Here is an 18,605-nt window from a genome sequence, read left to right as displayed (position 1 = left end):
TTCACTCCTGTGTCTCCTGGCTTTTGGCTGGCTTGTGTTTATTGTTATCAAGTATGAAGAGTCTCATGCTTGTCATGGTGTGTGGTCAGAGAACAACTTTGTGGAATCAGTTCCCGCCTTGTCTCCTTATGCGGACTCCGGTATTGGCCTCAGCTATCAGGCTGCTGGGAAATGCCTTCACCCACTGAGCCGTGCTTTGGGAGGCCCACTTGTTTTGGTTTTTTGAGACAGGGGAGTACCATGTAGCTTTTTTTTTTTTGGTTTTTTTTTTTTTTTGGTTTTTTCGAGACAGGGTTTCTCTGTGGCTTTGGAGCCTGTCCTGGAACTAGCTCTGTAGACCAGGCTGGTCTCGAACTCACAGAGATCCGCCTGCCTCTGCCTCCCGAGTGCTGGGATTAAAGGCGTGCGCCACCATCGCCCGGCTAGTACCATGTAGCTTAAGCTGGCCAAAATTCACAGAAAGTCTCCTGCCTCTGCCTCTTAGATGCTGGGATTGCAGATGTTTCCCACCATGTCTAGCTCTCCTTTATGGTTAAAAAATTAATTTGTTGGGCCAGGCTGTGGTGGTGCACGCCTTCAATTCCAGCGGATCTCTGTGAGTTCAAGGCCAGCCTGGTCTACAAGAGCTAGTTCCAGTACAGGCTCCAAAGCTACAGAGAAACCCTGTCTCAAAAAACAAAAACAAAAAATTAATTTGTCATTATTGTGTATATACGAGTATGTTGTGTGTGAGTGTATACATGCTATAGCACGCATGTGGAGTCAGTTCCAGAGAACTGTTGTAAAAATTTTGTTATATTTACTTAGTGTGTGGCACCAAGTGCCACTGTGTGTGTGTGTGTGTGTGTGTGTGTGTGTGTGTAGGTCAGAGGGCAGCTTGTGGGAGTCTGTTCTCTCTTTGCACCAAATTGATTCTAGGGATCAAACTTAGATTGTCAGACTAGATGACAAGAGCCTTTACCCACTGAGCCATCTTAAGGGCTGCTCTTTTGTGATTTTTTTAAAAATATTTATTTATTTATTATGCATACAATATTCTGTCTGTGTGTACGTCTGCAGGCCAGAAGAGGGCACCAGACCTCATTACAGATGGTTGTGAGCCACCATGTGGTTGCCGGTAATTGAACTCAGGACCTCTGGAAGAGCAGACACTGCTCTTAACCACTGAGCCATCTCTCCAGCCCCCATGATTTTTTTTTTTTTTGAAACTGGATCTATGTAGCTCCAGCTGTCCTGGAACTCAGCGAGATCCACCTGGCTCTGTCTCCCAAGTGCTGGAATTAAAGGCATGTGCCACTATGCCTATCTTTGTGATATTTATTTATTGTTATTACTATTTTGGTTTTTCAAGACAGGGTTTCTCTGTGTAGCCCTGGCTGTCCTGGAACTTGCTCTGTAGAACAGGCTGACATCAAATTCAGGGATCCTCCTGTCTCTGTCTTCCAAGTGCTGAGATTAAAGGTGTGTGCCACAACACCAGGCTCTTTGTGATTTTTCTTTTTCTTTAAAAATTAAAAAAAGATTTATTTATATATGTATTGTATATGGGTGTTTCATATGCATGTATGCACACCAGAAGAGAGCATTAGGTACCATCAGACAACAGTCAAAGACAGTTGTGACCACCTTGTGGGCACTGGAAATTGAACTCAGGTTCTCCGGAAGAGCAGTCAGTGCTCTTAACCACTGAGCCATTTCTCTAGCCCCACCCTTTGTGATTTTTTAAAATTAGCTGGGCTTGTTAAGTTTTTCTTTGACGCCCATTGCATTTTGTTTTATTTCTCACTGTCAGGCATCAAACCCGAGGCCTTGCATATAACAAGCAAGTGTCCTACACTGAGATGCATCTCCCTCTCTTTTTTTATATTTCAAAAGCAATCTTCCTTGGGTGGTGGTGGCACATGATTTTAATCCCAGCATTCGGGAGGCAGAGGCAGGCAGATCTCTGTGAATTCGAGGCCAGCCTTATCTATAAAAGCTAGTTCCAGGACAGCTAGGGCTGTTACACAGAGAAACCATGTCTCAAAACAAACAAAAAAAAAGAGGAAAGAAAGAAAGAAAGAAAGAAAGAAAGAAAGAAAGAAAGAAAGAAAGAAAGAAAGAAAGAAAGAAAAGAAAAAATGTTGCCTGAAAGGTGTGTGGCACAGAGCTTAGTGCTCCGTCAATGATGGGTAAACAGACACAGGGATAGTTTCGATATACCGTGAGCCTATATTGTGGCCAGGAATGGGTTCAGCTAATAAGAATCTGCCCTCGGAGTTATTTCCGTTGGCAGGAGAAAATGGAAGGCTCCCAGAAAGCAGAAAGAGCATCACAGGCTGGCTTTCCAGAGATTCCCATGGCCTGTCTGCCAGCGCAGAGCTGATGCAGGGGATTTTAGGACCCTGAGCCCCGGGAGCGCGCGTAAAGCGCAGGGGAGGACGCTCCTGGAGCCCATCCGCATCCTAGAGGGCGGGGCTTTGACGCCCGGGCCGTGCTACGATTGGCGGGTGCCGGCGGGTGACGATGACGGCTGACGCGAGGCCCCGCCCCTGCCGCCCCGCCCCTCCCGCGCGCCGTGGCCGCTAGGCAGCCTCGCTCTGGCCCGAGTCGCGCCCCCGCGCCGAGTCAGCGCGTCAGTCGGTCCCCAGTGCGGCTGCGGGGCGACAGGCTGCAGACAGCGGGGCGCGCGGCCCGGGGGAGGTGACGGTGTTGCGGGAGGAGCGTCGGAGCCCGGAGACTCGCACAACGCCATGGCCCCCATTGGCCTTAAGGCGGTGGTCGGAGAGAGTAAGTGGCATCGGGGTGCTGGCCGGTGGGACCCGTTAGCCAGGCGTCGCCCTCCCAGGAGGGAAGCCCCTCTGGCTTCCTGCTGCCAGCAGCCTTCCCTGACTCACGCTTCTCCCCGATCCCCTCTTCACCCCGGTCCTCCTCACCCTAGACGCCTCCTCAGTCTCTATTCCTCCATCTCATTTTCATCCCGTCCCTCCTCCACCTCACACCTCGCCTTCATAAACATCCCGTTTTCCTTTTTATCTCCATCACGCCATGTCTCCTTCATCCCATCCCGTCCCCTCTCTCTGCCTCTTCACCCCAGACCACATCTCTCCCTCCCCCATCCGCACCTTTATCCCCTCCAGCCCGTTAGCCTCCTCTGCAGCATCACCCTTCTGCACCCAACTCTTCTCCACTCATTCCTTTTCTCCCGTCTCCCTTCCTTGCCTTCTGCATTTTCAGAGCTCCTGATTCCGCCCCCCCCCCCTTTTCCCCTGTCTCCAATCCCTCCCTCTTTCCCACCCTCCCTCGTGAATCGTGACGAACGAAGCCTGGCCTGTGTCCTCCTCCCTCCCTGCCTCCCTCTCCGGAGAGCAGGGCGCTGTCCCCGGCTGCAGAGACCCACCTGGGAGCTGCTGGGCGCACGCCGCCGGGGCTACTCCTGCCAGCTGGGGAGGGGACGCAGGGTTTTCCTGCGGCGCTGCTCCCGCTGGACTGGGGTCGCGGGGTTCTCTCCGCCTCCCCTTCCCGGGGCTGGACTTCAAGGGCGGGGTCTTAGCGGGGTCCGGAACCCTTCGAAATCCGGAGGGAGAAGGGAGCTTCAGAGTGTCGCGGGAGGAGTGGCCCCGCCAGCGCCGCAGTCTGCAGTCTCGTTGCTTGCGCTGCTTGCGGGGCTCGGCCCCAGGTGTCGCTGCGGAAAAGATATGATTGTTTATGGGTTTGCATGAAAGGCCCAGCAGACATTTTTCAATTTATTTTTTATTTATTTTTATTGAACGGTGAGCGTCGACGTAAAAACGGCGTTCTCAAATAAGATGGGTGACCTAAGTAGAAAAATAGTGCCTCTTCAATATTTTGGCACGTTTTTATAATGAAAACGTGTGAGGGTTGTGTGGCTTTTGCTGTCTTTTTAGAATAAGAGAAAATGAAAGCGCCGTTTCCCTGTAGGAGAGGTGGAAATTTACAGTTTCCTTTTTCAGTGAGCCTCTCTTAGGATAGCTTGCCGCCGCCGCCCCCCACCCCCACCCCATGCAGCATAACTGTTGAGCGGCGCAGCTGCCCTCCCCTTATTTTTTGAGTGGTATATGGACAGCACTCTTGGTGGAATCTAGCCGTGTACAGCGTTTCCTGCTTGGATATATCAGAAGAAATTGTTACAAAAACAAAACCTAAAGTGGACATTTTTTTTTTTTAAATGCTCACACTAGCACCCAAGGTTACTTGAACTGTTTGCTGAGGGAAGTCAGTGTTTAAGGCTGCGAGGATCCGTAGGGATTTGCTAATGTCAACATCTTCATTTTCACCATGGGAAAGATATTGAGGCCTGGAGCAGTTAAATGACTTGGTGAAATCATTGCTAATTAATTTTTTTTAAAACCTGGTATCCATTTTCTTGCAACTTCAGTAAAAAATAATTCCCTTGCTTTCTATGTACATGGTTTCCTCTTAATACCTCCTTTTCAAGGGTTAGTAGTGTGGGGTGGAATGTCATGCCTCACTCCATGTCATGCCTCACTCCGTCCAGGTGTTATATTTGAATACTAATTCGAAAATAAAATACTTATTATAGAACACCCCCCTCCCACCCACACACACAAGACAGAGTCTTTGTAGTCCAAGCTACTGGCCAGAAGACACTGTGTAACCTCCACTGGCTTTAAATTTATCTTAATCCTCCTGCCTCAGCTTCACAAATGTTGAGGTTATAGGTGTGTGTCACCCCGTCCATCTTTTTTGTTTGTTTGTTTGTTTGAGACAAGGTCTCATTTTGTAGCCCTGGCTAGCCTGGTACTTGCTACCCAGTGCGAGCTGGCTTTGAGTTCATGGTAATCCTCCTGCTTCAGTCTACCCAAATGCTGGGAATACAGGCTTGCACCACCATCCCCAGCTCAGAAGTAGGGTCTTTGCATCCTTTTGCCAAGACCCCTGATTATGTAGGTGTCCCCATAACCCCTTGCCTTGTCTCTTTTAGAAGTGAGCGTCAAGATAAAAAAAAAATCAGTATGCAATATGGCCAGAATTTCTTTTGAAACAAAGTGAAACCGTGGTGTACAAAAATAAACGCAATTTTACAAAAAACCTTGTGAATGTGTGAACAGGCTTCTATTTCTGTGACAATTGAGTTAGGCGTGTGCTTTAGGAAAAAGCATCTTGAATCCTATTTTAATGCTACCTCCTAATTTTTGGTGGGGTTTCTACTTCGACTTTTTTCTTCCAACAATAAGAGTGAAATAAAGAGGCTTTTTTTTTTCATTTTAGCAGTCGAGAGACTCACGTAGCCCAGGTGAACCTGGGCAGCCGAGGATTAGCTAAGTACTGATCCCCTTGCTTCAGCCTCTGGAGGGCTTCATTCTAAGCAATGTTGGGGATTGAACCCCAAGGCCTCTACCCTCTACTCTACATCTACGCCTAAAGCTGCTCCCCCGCCCCCTCGAGACAGGGTTTCCCTGTGTAGCTTTGGAGCTTATCCTGGAACTCACTCTGTAGACCAGGCTGGTCTCGAACTCACAGAGATCCGCCTGCCTCTGCCTCCCGAGTGCTGGGATTAAAGGCGTCCACCGCTGCCCAGATCAGAGGCATTTTCTTAATTGAGACCTCCTCCTCTCTGGTGGCTCCAGCTTGTGCCGCGTTGACAGAAGACTAGCCAGCACCTTCACTGTCAGCTGTTCATAAGTAAAAAATGATCTTGCTTGTTTTTCTTTGTTTGTTATGCTTGGGGGAGGCCCACATTTGCTGAATGAAGAGTGTCATTTAGGATATGAATAAAAGGAAACAAAGGTAGCCGGTTGGTGGTAGCACAGGCCTTGAATCCCAGCTCTTGGGAGGCAGAGCAGGTAGATCTCTGTGAGTTCGAGACCAGCGTGAGTTCCAGGACTGTTTCACAGAGAAATTCTGTCTCAAAAAACAAAACAAAACAAAGAAAGGATCAAAGTAAACAAACGTAGTTTGAACCCTGCCTTCCCCTGTAGGCTGCCCCAATCTAAGGAAGAGTCTTGCACTTGTGTTGTACCAGTCCCAGCGCCCTCCTAGTCCCTTCAGAGTTGAGAGGATATGGGTCGACTTGACAACTTATTCTACAGACATTTGTTTAGAGCTTGCTCGAGCTATGGGCGTTTCAAGCTGGAAACTGAATTAAACATGGGTCTGTGCCAAGCAAGCATGGTGGCGCACGACTTTATTTAGTTCCTGTACTTGGGAGACAGAGACAGGCAGATTTCTGCAAGTTTCAGGCCAGCCAGGGCTACATCGTGAGACCCTGTCTCAGAAACAAACAACAAAACCACAGCAAAATAGTTACAGGATTGTGACAGCCAGCCCTCCGGGAAGCTTTCTGTTACTTCCCCAGCACACTTCAGGATGCACTCACTCATTGTATTGCGCTTGTGTATGCCGGTCTTGCCCAACCAGTCCGTAAGTTTCCTCAGGGGAGAGTATAGGTGTCTTGTTCTTATGTCTGTCCTCAGTGCATGATTTGGGGCTGGCACCCAGTTAATGCTGCACCAATAACTAATGAGAAAGGAAATAGACTTATCTAGAATTGTGGGGAAAATTCAGACCCTGTGCCTGCTGGGATTATGGATTCTTGTGCCCATGTGCCAGCTTTTTACTGGGGATAAGCTCAGGTTGCTTGTCCAGCAAGGGTTTACTAGTTGAGCCATCTCCCGAATCTATAGGGTCATTTATTTATTTATTTACTTATTTACTTATCTTTCTATTTGTTTGTTTGTTTCAGGACTTTAATTTTAGAAATACATTTATTTACTTGTTTCGGGGCAAGTGTGCCATTGAGGCTTGTAGAGGTCAGAGGGACTTCAGGAATCGTTTCTTTTCTTTCACCATGTGAGTCCCGGGGATCAGACCCAGGTCAGGATTGGCTGCAAATACCCTTATCCACTGAGCCATCTTAGTAACCCAGGGCTATGGTTTCCAGTTTTTTAAATAATAATTTTTTTTTTTGGATTTTCGAGACAGGGTTTCTCTGAAATTTTTGGTGCCTGTCCTGGAACTAGCTCTTGTAGACCAGGCTGTTAAAAAATAATTTATGTTTATTTCATATGCATTCATATTTTGCCTGCTCGTTTGTCTTTGTGATGATGTCGGAGAGTTACAGACAGTTATGAGTTGCCATGTTGTTGCTGGAAATTGAACCTGGGTCCCCTGGAAGAGCAGCCAGTGCTTTCAACCTCTGAGGGATCTCTCCAGTCCCCTTTAACTTTTTTTTTTTAAGATTTATTTTTGTGTGCCTGAGTGTATAGGTGCCTGTGGAATCCTGAGAGGGCATCAGATCTCTGGGCTGAATTAGAGCTGGTTGTGAGTCACCAAATGTGGACGCTGGGAATCAAAAGCAGGTTCTCTGGAAGATCCTGTCTCAGTAAACAGATAGACAAACAAACAAACAAACAAACAAAAATTCCAGTGGGAGAATCTCTGTAAGTTCAAGGCCAGCCTCATCAGAAACCCTATCATCAAAAAAAAAAAAAAAGAACAAAACCCCCCAGTAAATTATAAATTTTCTTATGCTGTTCCCTGTGGACAGTTTCTTCTCCCACTCTCAGCTCCTGGCAACCACTGAATTTTTTCCATTACCTTTAGTTTTGCTCCTTCTAGAATACATGTCAATAGGATATAACACGTAGCTCTTTTTCTTTTGTCTTGTTTTTTAAGGTAGGGTTTCTCTGTGTAGCCCTGACTGTCCTGGAACTTACCTTATAGGCCAGGATGGCCTTGAACTCAAAGAGATCCTCCTGATTCTGCCTCCAGTGTGGGTACTGAAGGTGTGCGCCACCTCACCCAGCTTTTAAAATGTGATTTCTGGGACTAGATGGCTCAGTGGTAAACTGCCTGCAGTGCAAGCATGAGGACCTGCGTTCAGATCCCAGCACCCGGGTAAAAGTGCCAGGTGTGGTCACCTGTGTCTGTAACCCTAGCTCGAAGGGAGTGGGTAGAGGAAACACTTGGATCCCTGGGCTGTGCTGGCCAGGCAGTCTACAAATCTGAGCTGTAGGTACAGAAACCCTTCCACAAGTTAAGGGGGATAGGAATAACAGGAGACACCAATGTTGGCTCCAGTTGTTCATACAAACATGTATTTTCACGCACAGCTGTACATACACAAACATGTATACACAACATATATACTTTTTTTGTTGTTTTGTTTTTCAAGACAGAGGTTCTCTGTAGCTTTGGAGCCTGTCCTGGAACTAGCTCTTGTAGACCAGGCTGGCCTGGAACTCACAGAGATCCGCCTGCCTCTGCCTCCCGAGTGCTGGTGGCGTGCGCCACCACCGCCTGGTCCACATATACATTTTTAAAAACTTTCTTTCACCCAGTGTGGTAGTAGTACATGCTGGCAATCTCAACACTAGGGTGCAGAGGCAGGAGGATTGCAGCAAGTTCTAGGCTACACTAAACTGCATGAAAAGTTCAAGGCAAGCCAGGGCCACGTGAGACCCTGTCACAACTTCCCTTGTAGTAACTTCCCTGTCTTCCCTAAGTGACTTCCTTTGTATAGTGTATTGCCTTTATTGCTGTGTTGTGTGTGTTTGGTGTTTGTGCTTTTCATCACTGACTACTGCTCTGTCATATGGATGTCCTCCATCCTCCAGATCAAGGACCTTTGAGTTATTTCCAGTTAGGCAATCGCCCACAAATTTTTAAAAAATTACCCCACTTATTTATTTTACTTTGTGTGTGTATGTGTGTAAATGCATACCATGGCAAATGTGAAAGTCCACAGTTGGCGCTCTCCTTCCACCATGTGGGTCCTGGAAATTTAGGCTCATCTGGCTTCGTGACAAGCACCTTTAACACTGAGCCGTTTCGCTCACATATACTCACAGATGTTTGTGTGACCATATTGTATGACTACCTATGTGCCTAGGGTTAGGATTGATGGATTGTGTGTTATCATATGGCTACCTACGTGCCTAGCAGATAAAGGTGCTTTGTCCCATACCTGATAACCCCAGTTCAACCCCAGTTCAATCCCCAACTCTTCCACCACGTCTTGCCAGCCCTCAGAATTTAACTTTCTGAAGAGCCTACAAAGCTGCTTCACCACCTCACCAGCTCCCCTTTCCTCAAGTGTCTGAGGCTAAAGTTCTACAAATCCCCTGCCAAGGCTCGCTCCCCTCCTCCCCCCTCCTTCCATTCTTTGATAGGATCTTTCTATTTGTTCCAGGCTAAACTCAATTCTTAGGCTCAACTGTTCCTTCTCCTTCCTTTGAATATTTTTAAAAATAAAAATAACTTTCTTGATATGATAGTTATGATTTCATGTCTTTTTAGACATTTTTTGTCTTTTTAGACATTTATTTAAAATGTGAAAAGTATATTAATTATTATTTTGGTTTTTCAACACAGGGTTTTTCTGTGTAGCCCTGGCTGTCCCAGAACTCACTTTGTAGATTAGGCTGGCTTCGAACTCACAGAGACCTGCCTGCCTCTGACTCCCAAGTGCTGGGATTAAAGATGTGCGCCACCATTGCCTGACTGTAAAAAATATTTTGGGATGATCTCATTGTGTCTTCGTTCCCAGTTTATTTCATTTATTATCATTTACTTTTTAACTTTGAGACGGTGTCTCCCTGTGTGGCTCACAGCTGTTTCCCTGCCTCAGCCTCCCTACCAGCTGGTTTACAGGTGTGTGCCACCACATCCAGCTATGCCTAACTTTGTGGTGCTTATTTCTGGATATCATCCTCCTTGCTTGAACTGGTTGTCATCTTATAAGGATGTGATTTATAGTTTAAGTTGGGCAGAATTTCCCACAGCAGTGGTTTAGGGACAGACAGATTCCCTCTGTCTCCATCAGTTGTGAGCGGCAGCCATCTGTCCGTCCGCAGTATATTGACTATCTTTTGTTTTTATTGTGTTGGCTGTCCATTGAATAGCTTTCCCGCTGGCTTTTGAGACACACGGGTGCTTGGTAGCTTATGAGGTACTTTTTCTTTAGCTAAGCGGTCAGGCTTAATTTTATAGTTACCTGTGGGAGTTCAGCAGCCCTGGTGGTCCTGAGCTTGCCCTTGGAGAACTGTTTTCAGGATGTCAGCTTTGAAGTTGACCAGAGGGACCCAGCTCTCCTAGGGGCATTTGGACAGAGGTAAAGCCTTGGGAAATGCTGCTGAGAATGCTAACTCCAAATGTATCCTTATGGTAAGCATCCTTAGTATGCTTCCTCTGAGTATTTGAAGCTGTTAAGAGCAAGTGTCCACCCTTCCCCTGTCAATCAATCAGCCTCTCAGCAGCCCAGATGCTTTGAACAGTTCACAGAGACTTGAGGAAAGTCTACCTCACGAGGCGTTGCTTTAGGCACTGTGTCTCCAGACAACTTGCAAGGAAGAGCAGGAAATGGGTGCTGCTGTGGGGAGCCTCTGTGACCTCTACACGACCCTCGGTGAGCTATTCTCAGTTAGGGATGGAGGGGATGGCCCTCTCCAGCAGCTAGTGGGCAGAATGCTGATGAGCGATGTTCAGACAGGCTTGTGATTGGTGCAGAAGTGAGGCTTGTGATTGGAACCCCGAGCCATGTCCAAACAAGGCTGCGGGCAGTAGAAGCTCTGTGAAGCTTCCACCTTCCGGCTTTTTTTAAGCAAGCAAAGCCTTTGTTTTCTGGTCAGTCTGTATACAGCATGTGAGGTACGGCCTCTCTCTGTTTTCAGGTCAGTCCAGGAAACTGCTTTCCTGTGACCCAACCCCGGGATTGTAATGTTAGGCCCAGAAAGGTCTCCTCCCAGCAGTCTGTGTTTATGTTCTGTCTTCTGGTTAGCCTTGGCTTTGATGGTTAGCCAGCCACGGTCTCAAACTCCTAATCCTCCTGCCTGCAGCCAGTGCCAGGATTACAGTGTGTACCTCCCTGCCAGGCCCCACTTGTGGTCATTGTCATGGACTGGGTTGGTGACAGGTGAGAGCCTGGACTCTTAGCCGGAGTAATGGAAGCAGCAGCAGCAGCAGCAGCAAAGTAGTTAAGGTCTAGAGAGCAGCAAAGACCAGAAACTTGGGAGCTGAGATGAGATACTAAGCTACAGCTGCAGAAGTGGGAGGGGGCAGGGGAGATCAGAGAGCGGAGACTTTGGAAGGGGAGAGCCTGGGGAGAGCCAAGGCCATAAGTCCTGGTTGCTGGATGCGGTCAGAGAGCATCAGTGGTTTGAGCTGAGGGTTCCAGCACCTGCAGTGAGTTCTGCAGCTGTGACTCCCTCTGCAGGGCTGCTAGCACTCAAAGCCCAGTGTTGGAGGAGGGTGCTGCCTGTTGGTTCCCGGCCACTTAGCCCCGAAATAGTCACACAGAAACTGTATCCATTAAATCACTGCTTGGCCCATTAGCTCTAGCTTCTTATTAGCTAACTCTTATATCTTAATTTAACCCATTTCTATTAATCTGTACATCACCAGCAAAGTTTCAGCACGTCTATCTCCGGTGGCGGCTCCATGGCTTCTCCTCACTCTACCTCCTATGTCCCAGCATTCCATTTAGTTTTCCCTGCCTAGCTCTGTTCTTCCCTGCCATAGGCTCAAATCAGTTCTTTATTCATTAACCAATAAAAGCAACACATAGGCAGAAGGACCTCCCACACCAGCCCAGGGCAATAAGCCTCTAACCTGAGCCCTAGAGATGTCCATCTCCAGCCAGGAGCCGGCCATAGACCTCCGACTTGGAAGGGCTAGAGCTTACTCTAACCTGAGCAAGGAGAGTTGTAAGTCCCTGGTTTTGACACCTGCGGTTCTGAGCCTCCAGTTCTCAGGCCCCTAGCTATCCACCCTAGGTAAAGCTCAGTTTATAAGCCACTGGCACTCAGGGGCTCAGGACGCTAGCACCAAGGGGTCTGCTCTTTTCTAGTCATGAGCTCATCGAGTAGAGTGGTGGACTCCTCAGCCACTGTGACAGGTCATAGCACTGGCCATCACTGTACAGAACTGGATCCATCTGGTATTGCAGAGAAACAATTCCCCAGTTTGTCCTTTGCTGTCACATGTATGCTGTGACACAAGTACCTACCCACATACACAAATAAGTGAATGTAAGTTCAAACACAAGCTGCGCTGCTTAAAGTGGTGGCCTTTAATCCCAGTTTTCAGGAGACAGATCTCTGAGTTTGAGGACAGCCTGGTCTATACAACAAGTTCCAGGACAGCCAGGGCTACATAGAGAAAGCCTGTCTCAAAGAAACAAAAATAAATAAATAACCAAAAAAAAAAAAAAGAAAAAAAGAAAACCAAAACACCAATCAAGAGTAAGAACAAACCCCCAACAGAGCCTAGTTGTGAAGGTACAGGCTCGATTGGTCTCCAGAAGCCAATCTTTCTATGGTGGCCTGTGGAGACGTCAGAAAACTTAAGGATACACCTGAGTTTCACTCAGTGTCCTCTAAGGGGTCTGGAACCCAGTGCTTTGTTTGTTAATCACCATATAGACAGAATATTGGTGCTGGAAGCTGTGCAGCAAGGTGGTAGATGAGTAACCTGGTCCTCCTGCCTTGGCCTCCACCATGCTGGGGTTCTAGGCCTGTACCTCCAAGCCCAGGGAGACCCGGTTCTTGTGGGGTCCAGGGCAGTGGTGGCAGCACAGCAGTGACCTTGCCTCACTGGGACTCTGGATAATGTCGGGACCCATGGGAAGCAGGTGAGGACAAGGAGACCTGTAAAAGGAGAAGCTAGCCTAGCAGAAGGTGGTATTAGTGGGCCCAAGTGCAAGCACTGGAAGAGCTGAGATTGGCAAGAAAGAGGGACCCAGTATAGCTGGGCTGGGGAAGGAGAAACACAGAGAAGCTGGAGGGGTGCTGGACTTCCTTAGCCTTCTGGGAGACGAAGAGCAAGAGAAACAGCAGATTTGGGAGAACGTTAGCTTCCCTAGGCACCTATGTACCATCCTAAGAATGTGCTGAGAGCCAGTGGGCAGGGGCATCAAAGGGAGAAGTCATGATGGAGGTGCAGGCTGGGGGCATTAGATGACCTAAATTATTGGGGACAGTCAGATGAGAGGGTGGGAAAGTGGAGGAAGGAGACACTGACATTGACAGCTAGGCCCCGCCAGAGCAGCCAGCAGGGAGGCTCGTCTGTCGGGCAGTGTCTGAGTCTTTTCACTCACAGGCCCTTGAGCTTAATTCTCAGTGACCTAGAGCCAGCAACAGCTCTTCAGCTCAGGGGCGAGCTCCACTCTCCAGCGAGGAGGCTTTGTAGCAGGTCACTGGAGGGCTGTTCACCTCCTGGTGCTTCCCTTGTATTAGGATCAGTAGCTGTCTGTGCTGACTTCATTGCTCGTGGTTGCTTGGAGGAGGAAGTGTGGATGTTTCAGTGTCAGGAAGGACAGGTTTTGTGCTAGGTGAGCATGGTATCAGGCCATGGGGTCCTGGCTCTGGGAGGCATTGAGAAAGCCCCAGACTGGACCCTCACCCAGAGTAGGGGCTCAGATTGTTCTGACTGTTGTGTGGATCGCCTTACCAGGCCTTTTCCTTCTTTGTGTCTTGGGGGGCAGGCAGCACTATACTCGTATTTCATGCCAGCAGACTCACAAGGACAAGCAGGAGCCGGGACGAGGATTGCAGCAGTGGAGCAGAAAGGCAGTTTACACGGAGCTGAGATACAGCATCTGTGGGATTTTCTCCTGGTTCTAATCCAGTTGCACAGTCCCCTGGTCTCACTGTAATGGCAGGAGGAACGGAGCTGCTTCTACCTGGCAGCCCAAAGAAAGGGAAGAACTTAAAGGTGTTGGTTTTCAGGAGCAGCGAGTGACCAAGCCCTGCCATGTCTTCTGAACTAACTTTTAGTCTTTAGCATAACCAGGATGGCATCCAGAGACACACTCTTCTTCTCGGGAGAAAAAAGAAACATGGGAACTGGGCAAAGGGTTGCTCTGATTTGGCCGCACTTCACACTGTGGTCTTTAACCTATAAGCTTGTTTGCCCTCAGCAGATAAGAGTGCTGGCCCCCAAGCCAGAGTTCTGTGTGCTGTGGTGTGAACGCAACAGGCACATGTGCACAATAAAGAAAGAACCCAACCTGCAGACTCACCTTGTTCGGGCGTAGAGGCTGGGGCTTTAAGATGAAGCAGTCATGCCTCCATGAGTTTACCACTTAGCTTACCCTTAGACACTGATTGGTTGTTGGTTGGTTTTTCGAGACAGGGTTTCTCTGTGAAACAGAGAACTCACTTTGTAGACCAGGTTGGTCTCGAACTCACAGAAATCCACCTGCTTCCACCTCCCCAGTGCTGGGATTAAAGGTGTGCGCCACCACCACTGGGTCCTTTAGACGTTGTTAGGAGCTTCCTTTCTTTGGCTGTTCCACCTCATGGTGCGCAAACTTCCTTTTCTTCCCAGTTATCTACCTGGCTTTCACTGTGTCTTCTAGGTTTCCTCAAATTTATTATTCTGTATGGTTTTTTTTTTTGCTTAAGTTTTTGTTGATTTCCACTGTTGTATTCTATCAGAATTCCAAATAAATTTTTATACAAAAACAATCAACATGTATTTATTTAACATACATTGTAAAGGCTCAAGCAGACTTAATTTAAAAAGCAAATAAAGCAGGGTGGTGGTGGTGCACACCTTTAATCCCAGCACTCAGGAGGCAGAGGTAAGCGGATCTCTGTGAGTTTGAGGCCAGCCTGGTCTACAAGAGTGAGTTCCAGGACAGGCTCCAATGCTACAGAGAAACCCTGTCTAGAACACCCCCCCCCCCAAAAAAAAAGCAAATAAAAATAACACCACAGCTTGGAAATCAAGGAGAGGACAGACCATCTAAGGAACAAGACAACACAAAGGGAAGCTGGACATCTTGTGTCAGGGCTCTTGACTGGAGACCTGCTTTGAATAGGTCTCTTGCAGGCACTTCTTAAACACTGGCGTTTTTTCCAGAGCTCAGCAGCATTTGTGTTCAAAGGGCTATTATTGATGCTGGGTTCTCCTAGCAGCTCTGGGTAGAGAGTAAGATGGTTCTGACATCATATAGTGAGGACCACTTATCCTTGAGGATGTCCAGGCAGATGCTGCCCTGAGTGTCTACACTGGGGTGTAGCAGGGCGTGAGGAACTTCACGGTGGGTACGTTGTAAGGGTAGCCACTGGGGAGCTCTAGTGAGAGTTTATACCTAAGGTCTTCATATACTGTGCTGGCTGCTCCATGGATTGATCCCTACCCATTTGAATAGGAAGGTGGAAATCCCTTTGTCACCAGACAAGGGTCATCAGCTCTTGCTGTAGCCTCTTGCCCACGTGGCCCTAGGATGGTCTTAGCTTCCATGGATACAAAGTCAGCTAGTGTGTCTGCTGTAGAAAATCAGACCACAGATTCAGTGTAAAATGAGGCATCACTTAGGAGAAATGCATTCTATAAAGGAACGAGGAAGGGGTCATCAGACATATGTTGCGTCCACCATACCCCAGCCCCCTAACAGCAAGTGCAGACTCTGGCCACTAATTTTTTTCTTTCTCTCTGATAAGCAGTCATAAATCACAGCATTTTAGGGCTGATTATGTGGGCAGTAAGCAAGAGCTTGACTACAGGTTAAAAACAAATATTTGGGCTCAGTGTGGTAGCACATATCTTTAATCCCTGGCACTTGGGAGGCAGAGGCAGATGGAGCTCTGTGAGTTTGAAGTCAGCCTGGTCTACATAGGCAGTCCCAGGACAGCCAGGGTTATATAGTGAGACTCTGCCTCAAAAATAAATAAATAAATTACTTACTTAAAAAAAAAATCACAAGACCGGGCGATGGTGGCGCACGCCTTTAATCCCAGCACTCGGGAGGCAGAGGCAGGCGGATCTCTGTGAGTTCAAGACCAGCCTGGTCTACAAGAGCTAGTTCCAAGACAGGCTCCAAAACCACAGAGAAACCCTGTCTCGAAAAACCAAAAAAAACAAACAAACAAACAAAACCACAAGTATTTGAGATAGGCCAAATTCAGCTATCTCATAACAAGCCAGCTTCCCAAGCTCCAAGGTACATTGTCAACAAAGCAGTCTGGACATAGAGTCTCAGCACAGTCACATAGTGTGGAGACTTTCCACAGGCAGTCTCTGCCACCTTCCCACTGCCCAGTTGAGGGCAGGTAGCCACGACCACCTCAGCACCCAGCCTCCACTGCATACTCCAGCAGAATGTTCCAGTCCTGTCTAGGTACTTGGGGAAGTACATACGGCTGATGTAGAGTCAGAGTTCTGCCTCCATCATTTCAAGTGGAAAAAAACAATAAAATGTCTGCATAGGAACTTTGAAAAAAATGTTGTTTTGGGGGATAATGGTGGTGTACACCTTGAGCCGGAACTAGCCGGGTTTTTTTTTCTTTTCTTTTTTGGTTTTTCGAGACAGGGTTTCTCTGTGGCTTTGGAGCCTGTCCTGGAGCCAGTCCTGTAGACCAGGCTGGTCTCGAACTCACAGAGATCCACCTGCCTCTGCCTTCCGAGTGCTGGGATTAAAGGCGTGTGCCACCACCGCCCGTCCTAACCGGTTTTTTGAGAGCATCAAAAAAACCAAAACAGTAACAAGTTGTTTGGTTTTCCTCTCCTGGGTTTTTGGAGACAGGGTCTCATAAAGGCCCAGCTGGTCTAGGGCTCACTATGTAGCCAAAGATGGTTCCCACCTCCCACCAATCCCAGTGCCTGCAAGGGCTTTATAGGGAAGGAAGAAACCCAGCAAAGGCTCATGAGGACAGTTTATTCTGGAAGAAGACATGCAGGGAAAGTAATTTTAAGTGTCCTCAGCTGTGAAGATCGTGACCTTAGAGCCCAAAGGAAAGCTAACATGAAGATAGGAGTGAGGTGGAACTGGCCAGGTGAGGGAACCGGACATGGCAGACAGTACCATTGCTAAGCTAAGGAAGGATCTCTGAGAGATGGAAGACTGCCTGCGTACTTCGTGGAAGCGAGCATCCGCCCTTTCTCTTGGCTTGCCAGCATCTTCTCTCCTTGGAGCCCCACCTTTTCCTGAGCTAGGTCGTAAGCCCAAACCCAAATAGGATGTTTCTTTGTCCTGGTATCTTTTTCCTTTTTAATCTTATAAGATATTTTTAGATTTGCTTATTTTTATTTTATGTGTATGGGTATTCTGTGTATGTGACTGTGCACCACACATGTGCCTGGTGTCTGCAAAGGCTGGAGGGGCCTTCAGATGCCCTGGAACCAGAGTTACAGACAATCGTGAACCGTCCTGTGGGAATCAAACCTGGGTCTTCTGCAAGAGCAACAAATGCTCTTAATCGCTCCAGCCCCGCTTTTCCTGGTATCTTATGTAAGGGTTGAGGAAAAGGAAGTAATCCTCCCGAAACCAGAGCTTTCTGTGTACTTGTTCTTGGTGGGAGACTGTTTCCTGCCTCTCAGAGCTTCCCTGTCATGTCAGTGTGATACCTATAAAAATCTGTATTGAAGGTTCCAGAAGGAATGTCAGTCCTTGATCAGATGAGCTCTCAGCTTGGTACTGTTGGTATTTGGACCAGATTGTAAGCAGTTAGTAGCACCCCCTGGCCAAGATATTCCCCGGGGGCAGATTCATTCCCTGTCTCAAAGCACTGGACTGCCTGATCCACTCTGGATTTCTGAGATCCAAGGAAGCACTCCATTCCATCTCCCTGTCTTCAGAGCGTACTTCCCCCTCATGTTGCTCTCTGGGAAATACAGATGCCACTTCTACTAATGCGTCTGCTGGCCACATCTCAGTTCCGCTGTCTTACAGAGTGTCTGTGCTGAAAGGACCTCAGTGGTTGGCAGAGAAATGCATTCAGACTAGAGACCAAATGGGCATTGGTACATGAGCGCCCCTGCTGGTGCTGCAAGAGAGGGGCAGACATAAACTGCCTCCCATGGCACGGTTATTTTTTTCCATTTCTCTTTTACCGGTGTGTGCATGTATGCGTAATGCTAGGGACTGAACCCTGGGCCACTAAGCTGCCCTGCCTCCCTTTACGTGTTGAAACTTGGAGTACGTTTCCTAATAGGCCTGGGACCTGCAATCCTCCTGCCTTAGCTGCTGAATAACTAGGATTACAGGTGTGGCCCCTCTGCCCAGGATTTCCTTGTTTTTGTTTTGTTGTTGTTGTTTTGTTTTGGTTTTTTTTTGGTTCAAAGTATCAAAATAAGGCTTTAAGAAAATGGGAATTGTTGTAGTTTCTGGTTCTTGCTGATCTTCCCACCTGTGTGTATTTTTATAATATTCCCTTTATCCAAGGAACACTGTGTTTAGGCGGCCATAGGAAGAACAAGGTAACTCTCTTTATTTTACTTATTATTGTGTCTCTTATTATTTTTGGTGCTAATTATTGAAGCCAGAGCTGTGTCCATGCCCCCAGGGACATCCTCGGCCTGAGAGACCTTCTTGAACTTTTGGCTCTCAACCTCATGAAACTGGAAAATGTAAGGAGGATGTCTCTCGAAAGAGAAAGTGAAATCATTTCTGTAACTTGATTTGGCCTGGCACCCTTTTGGTCTTGGTTAGGGCTTGCTTCCCGATGGCAGACGTTCTCTGGCACGCACTCCTCTCAGGATCTGGCAGGCAGCCCATGTCATGGATGTCATCACCTTGGGCATCCAAGCCTTTTTTTTTTTTATATATATAAAGACAGGGTTTCTCTGTAGCTTTGGAGCCTGTCCTGGAACTAACTCTTATAGACCAGGCTGGGCTCGAACTCACAGTGATCTGCCTG

At 47.8% G+C, this 18,605-nt stretch overlaps 1 protein-coding gene and 1 pseudogene across 2 annotated transcripts in view; one reads left to right on the top strand and one right to left on the bottom strand.

Annotated features, from left to right (window-relative positions):
- Positions 1-2,560: 2,560 nt before the first annotated feature.
- Stxbp1 (syntaxin binding protein 1) overlaps positions 2,561-18,605 on the top strand; it is a 62,074-nt gene continuing 46,029 nt past the window's right edge. Inside the window, exon 1 of one of the 2 annotated variants that reach the window (XM_075985888.1) lies at positions 2,561-2,769. In XM_075985888.1, the coding sequence (XP_075842003.1) occupies positions 2,733-2,769 (37 nt within the window). In that variant the 5' untranslated portion in view covers positions 2,561-2,732. The remainder of the gene's footprint in view (positions 2,770-18,605) is intronic. The other variant, XM_075985889.1, reaches the window with a different exon arrangement.
- On the bottom strand, positions 14,752-15,145 carry LOC142856683 (ubiquitin-conjugating enzyme E2 C pseudogene; annotated as a pseudogene).

Source organism: Microtus pennsylvanicus, chromosome 9 (genome assembly GCF_037038515.1).
Source record: "Microtus pennsylvanicus isolate mMicPen1 chromosome 9, mMicPen1.hap1, whole genome shotgun sequence".
Lineage (NCBI taxonomy): Eukaryota > Metazoa > Chordata > Mammalia > Rodentia > Cricetidae > Microtus > Microtus pennsylvanicus.
The sequence above is the reverse complement of the archived record's forward strand: the minus strand, read 5'-3'. Positions and strand labels throughout refer to the sequence as shown.